Below are 6,158 nucleotides of genomic sequence, written 5' to 3'. Positions count from 1 at the left end.
ATGGAGTCTCTTATGTCTACTTCTTTCTATATAGACACAGTAACAGGCTGATCTCTTTCTTTTCCCCACATGTCCCTACCCGAATCTCATCTTGAATTGTAACCCCCACAATTCCCGCTTGTTGTGGAAGGAACCAGGTGGGAGGTGATTGAATTATGGGGGTGGCTCTTTTCTGCACTGCTCTCCTGGAGTGAATGAGTCTCACAAGATTGATGGTTTTAAAAACGGGAGTTTCCCTACACAAGCTTCTTTTTGCCTGCTGCCATCCACGTAAGACGTGACTTGCTCCTCTTTGCCTTCCACCATGATTGTGAGGCCTCCCCAGCCACTTGGAATTGTGAGTCCAGTTAAACCTCTTTCCTTTGTAAATTGCCCAGTCTTTGGTATGTTTTTATCAGCAGCATGAAAACTGACTAATATAGTAAATAAAAAATAAAAAAAATTTTAAAAATACAAAGATTAGCCAGGTGTGGTGGCGGGTGACTGTAGTCCCAGGTGCTTGGGAGGCTGAGATGAGAGAATCACCTGATCCTGGAAGGTTGAGGCTGCAGTGAGCCCCTGTGATGGCACCACTGCACTCCAGCCTAGGTGACAGAATGAGATCTTGTCTCAAAAAAAAAAAGATAGACAATGCCAAGTAGTAACAAGGATGTGATAAACTGGAATCCTCATACATTACTGATAGGGTTGTAAATTGGTACAACACTTTGGTAAACAGTTTGTCAGATTCTAAAAAAGTTACATATATTTACCATATGTCCCAGCAATTCTACTTCTCTATATCTAACTAAGAGAAATGAACACATATGTCCACACAAAAATTTGTATATGAATTTTTATCACAGCATTTAATAATAGCACAAAACTGGGAACATTTTACATGTCCATCAGTGAATGGGTAAACAAAATGAGGAATATTTACACAATGGAGTACTACTCAGCAGTTAAAATGAAATTCTGATTCATGTAATAATATGGATAAACCTCAAAAATATTATGGTAAGTGAAAAAAGCAAGGCACAGAAGACTATATATTATTTGATTCTATTTACTTGAAATAAGGAAAATAGATCAATGGTTGCCTGGAGCCAAAGGTGAGGATGGAGAGTAAGTGCAAACAGGCATGAAAGAACTTTTTGGAGTAGTAGGAGTCTTCTAACACTGGATTGTGCTGATGCTTGCACAACATAACATTAAAATTAGTGAATTTTATGGCATGTAAGTTATGCCTTAATATAGCTATTTTTTATAAAGACACTATATAGCACCTGCAAAATGAGAAACAGATGGATTCTTCACTAAATGGTGATAGGACAACTGGCTACTATCCACATTAAAAAAAAAAATTAGTTCCTTACCTCACACACCACACACAATTCGAACTGGTTTAAAGACCTAAGTTTTTTTTCTTAAGAGATAGGGTCTTGCTCTGTTGCTGAGGCTGGAGTGCAGTGCAGTGGGATGATCCTGGGCTCAAGGGGTCCTCCTGCTTCAGCCTCCAGAGTAGCTGGGACTACAGGCATGCACCACCACTCCTGGATAATTTATTTTATTTTATTTTGTGTAGAGACAGAGTCTCACTATGTTGCCCAGGCTAGTCTTGAACTCCTGGCCTCAAGTAATCCTCATGCCTCAGCTTTCCAAAGAGCTGTGATTACAGGCATGAGCCTCTGTGCCCAACCCTAAAGATCTAAGATCTGAGTCCTTTTTTTTTTCTTTTTTCTTGAGACAGGCTCTTGCTCTGGTACCCAGGCTGGAGTGCAGTGGCAGGAACATAGCTCACTTGCTGCCTCGACCTACTGGGCTCAAGTGATCCTACTGCCTCAGCCCCCCAAGTAGCTGGGACAACAGATGTGTGCCACCACGCCTAATTTTTTCATTTTTTATAGAGACAGAGTCTCACCGTGTTGCCCAGGCTGGTCTTAAACACCTGGGCTCATGCAGTCTTTCCCCCTCAGCCTCTCAAAGTGCAGGGATTACAGGCATGAACCACTGCACCCAGCCCTGTGACCATTTTAAAATCAGATTGTAGAGATTTTCCTTATTGTAGCAGCTGTTTATATAACCTGGATGCTAATCCTCTGTTATAAATTCTGTAAATATTTATAATAAAGTCCTTAAACTTTATTTTAGTGTCATTTTTTATACCTGAGTTTCCAACTTTAAAACTGTGGGAAAATCACTTGAGCCTGGAAGGTTGAGGCTGCAGTGAGCTGTGATTGTGCCACTGCACTCCAGCCTAAATGACAGAGCCAGACCCTGTCTCAAAAAAGAAAAAAAAAAAGGAGGGGGAGGGGCATGGGGGACAACATAGGAATATGCAGTTTGCTAATGTGGAGATTGTAAAAGTTAATACATGTATGAGAAAAAGCTCTGTGTCACTAGTAAGCATAAGAATGCACCTTAGAATAATGATGTGGCAAAAATTCACAGCCATCAGATTGGCAAAAATTTAAGTATGGTATTAGCACCTATCGGGGGAACCAGCCCCCAGTATTTCAATGTAGGTTCTTTTCTATTTTCCCTAAGTGTCGGCCGGTCTGAGAAATAAAGGGAAAGAGTACAAAAGGAGAAATTTTAAAGCTGGGTGTTCGGGGGAGACCTCCCATGTCAGCAGGTTCCGTGATGCCCCCTGAGCTGCAAAACCAGCAAGTTTTTATTATGGATTTCAAAAGGGGAGGGGTGTACAAATAGGGTGTGGGTCACAGAAATCACATTCTTCAAGGGGAATAAAATATCACAAGGCAAATGGGGGTAGAGCGAGATCACAAGACCAGGGCGAAATTAGAATTGCTGATGAAATTTCATGTCCCACTGGGCACGCATTATCATTGATAACATCTTATCAGGAGACAGGGTTTGAGAGCAGACAACTGGTCTGACTAAAATTTACTAGGCAGGAATTTCCTAATCCTAATTAGCCTGGGGGCGCTACAGGAGACCGGGACTTATTTCATCCCTTTTCTGCAACCGTATAAGACAGACACTCCCAGAGCAGCCATTTTAGAGACATACCCCTGGGAATGCATTCTCTTTCTCAGGGCTGTTCCCTCCTGAGAAAAAGAATTTAGCGATATTTCTCCTATTCGCCTTTGTAAGAAGAGAAATATGACTGTGTTCTCTCTGGCCCCACAGGCAGTGAGGACCAATAGTTATCTCCCTTGTTCCCTGAAAATTGCAGCCATCCTATTCCTTTTGGATGCCCAGATTTCATATTGTTCAAACACACATGCTCTACAAACAATTTGTGAAGATAACGCAATCATCACAGGATCCTGAGGCGACATACATCCTCAGTTTATGAAGATGACGGGATTAAGAGATTAAAGTAAAGATAGGCATAGGAAATTATAAGAGTATTGATTGGGGAAGTGATATATGTCCATGAAATCTTCACAATTTATGTTCACAGACTGCACTAAAGACAGGTGTAAGAAATTATGAAAGTATTAATTTGGGGAACTAATAAATGTCCATGAAATCTTCACGATTTATGTTCTTCTGCCATGGCTCCAGCTGGTCCCTCCATTCAGGGTCCCTGACTTCCTGCAACAAGCACTGATGAAGATTCTCATAATTGCAATTGGATATAAATTGGCACAACCACTTTTAAGTACAATGTGGCATCATTTAGTTATATTAGTATCTACAATTTGGCAATGCAATAGCTAGATATAATCCTAAGAAAAATACAAGAAGATATGTATAACATCTGTAATCCCAGCTACTCAGGAGGCTGAGGCAGGAGAATCGCTTGAACCCAGGGGGCAGAGGTTGCAGTGTTGAGATCGCGAGAGTGCTGAGATCGTGCCATTGCACTCCAGCTTGGGTGACAGTGAGACTTTGTCTCAAAACAAAAAGAGGAAGGAGAAGAAGAAGAAGATAAGTACAAGTATGTTTAGTGCAGCAGTGTTCATGATAGCAGAAAAATTATTTTTCAAAATTGTTTTGGCTATTCTGGATCTTCACATCATTTGGGCCTCTGCCTCCTTGTGACAGGAGGGAAACAAAGTAATAGTGGTAGGAAGGGAAGGTGTGCTGGAAAATGCTGCTGGCAATTCAGTGAACTTCAGGTGAGAACATTTCAAAGTGTAGATTTGTAGGAAGTAAGGGTTCAGGGTGTGAAAGTTTTGTGAACTAGTAAAACTTTCATATGGACTAGCATTAGTCAGAAAATTGGACTAGATATTCCCCAGGTCCCCTTCAGACCTGAACATTCTGTGGTTCTTACATATTTAAGCTTTACTAAGTGACTTTGGATACTCTAAGTTAGTTACTATGTGACAAACTCAAGAAGTAGAATAGTGGATTCATATTATCTCATTTAACTTCTGGAGGAGTGCTTCATGCAAAGAATAATATCAACTGGGGGGAGTAGTGTTCTTATCTCATATCCAGATCTTCATAGAAGTAATTCTGATACCTACTTTTTCTAATTCCTAGAGACAGAGTAATGTAGTAGTTAAAAACTTGGACTCTGGAGTCAAACTGCATTGTTTTAAACCTGGCTCCTCTACTTACTAGCTTCATAACCCTCGCAAGTTACTTATCCTCTCTGTAAACTGGGAATAATAAATAACAGTAGTTATCTCCTAGGTCTTGAGGATTAAGAATGAACTTAAAGCACTAAAAACAATATCAATAATGAAAACAATGTAAATCACATAGTATGGACTGGTAAGTGTTAATTATTATTAACAGAATGGCTTCAATCGTAAGAGGAACAAATGACTCATGGTGCTTTCAAAAAGGTGAGAGGCCAGGTTATCTTTAAGCTTTTCAAAATGAAGGAGGAATTTTTTTTCCTTTTTTTTTTTTTTTTTTTGAGATGGAGTCTCACTCTGTCGCCCACGCTGGAGTGCAATGGCACAATCTCAACTCACTGCAACCTCCACCTCCTGGGTTCAAGCGATTCTCCTGTCTCAGCCTTGCGAGTAGCTGGGACTATAGGCACGTGCCAGCACACTCAGCTAATTTTGTGTATTTTTAGTAGAGATGCGGTTTCACCGTGTTAGCCAAGATGATCTCAATCTCCTGACCTCGTGATTCACCCGCCTCGGCCTCCCAAAGTGCTAGGATTACAGGCATGAGCCACTGTGCCCAGCCAGGAGGATTTTTTTTTTTTTTTTTTTTTTAAAAAACCTTTTTCTCCCTACCATCTTTCATTTGCTGGCTTTCCCTCTGAATTCAGAAGTTTTAACTGGAAGGTGTAGAAGCCTCTGCCTTAGGTGTAGGTGCCTCTGCCTTAACTGAGGCAATGTATTTTCCTTACCATAATGTTTATGACCTGTCATCATCACCAGCTGCTGTCCTTTTTTTCAGGTTGGGCGGCAATTAGAAGCTGAGCAGGCCTACAAGTACATGATTAAGGTATGACACAGATGCCTCTGTCATTTGCCTGCCCCATGTTGAGGGTGGGAAATTAGGAGGGAGATACTGGCTTAATTCAGGATTTTCATAATGTGAATATTTTTCTAGAGGCTTTTCTTAGCATCTTTGCCATTGTTGTGGGGCTGCTGGGTTTGTAATAATAACCTATGTATTATCATGGGTGATCTTTCTTCCAACTCTTTATAGAGAGAATATATAATAGTTAATAGAAAGGTAGCCTGGGAGTCAGTCAACCTGAATTATGATTCTGATTTTGCCATTAACTTACTGTGTTAATATTGTGGGCTTCATTTTCCTCGTGTAATATGTAGGGGTTGGTCTAGTCTAGGGGGTCAGCAAACATTTTCTGTAAAGGGCAAAATAGGAAATTTTGGGGGATAAGGCCAAATAGTCTGTTGCAACTACTGAACTCTGCACTTGTAGTACAAAAGCAGAGGTAGATAATACATAAGTGAATGGCTGTATTCCAGTACAATTTTACTTACAAAAAAACGGGTAGTGGCTGGGCATGGTGGCTCACGCCTGTAATCCCAGCACTTTGGGAGGCTGAGGTGGCTGGATCACAATGTCAGGAAGTGGAGACCATCCTGGCTAACGGTGAAAACCCGTCTCTACTAAAAATACAAAAAAATTAGCAGGGTGTGGTGGCTGGCACCTGTGGTCCCAGCTACTCAGGAGGCTGAGGCAGGAGAATGGTGTGAACCCGGGAGGTGGAGCTTGCAGTGAGCCGAGATCATGCCACTGCACTCCAGCCTGGGCGACAGAGC

The 6,158-nt window shown here is 41.3% G+C and overlaps 1 protein-coding gene across 1 annotated transcript in view; it reads left to right on the top strand.

Annotated features, from left to right (window-relative positions):
• Positions 1-6,158, top strand: part of CFAP70 (cilia and flagella associated protein 70) — a 121,636-nt gene that overhangs the window by 113,399 nt on the left and 2,079 nt on the right. The window contains exon 26 of the mRNA XM_011991181.1: positions 5,323-5,370. Within this exon, the coding sequence (XP_011846571.1) occupies positions 5,323-5,370 (48 nt within the window). The remainder of the gene's footprint in view (positions 1-5,322; positions 5,371-6,158) is intronic.

Source organism: Mandrillus leucophaeus, unplaced genomic scaffold (genome assembly GCF_000951045.1).
Source record: "Mandrillus leucophaeus isolate KB7577 unplaced genomic scaffold, Mleu.le_1.0 Scaffold39, whole genome shotgun sequence".
NCBI lineage: Eukaryota > Metazoa > Chordata > Mammalia > Primates > Cercopithecidae > Mandrillus > Mandrillus leucophaeus.
The sequence above is the reverse complement of the archived record's forward strand: the minus strand, read 5'-3'. Positions and strand labels throughout refer to the sequence as shown.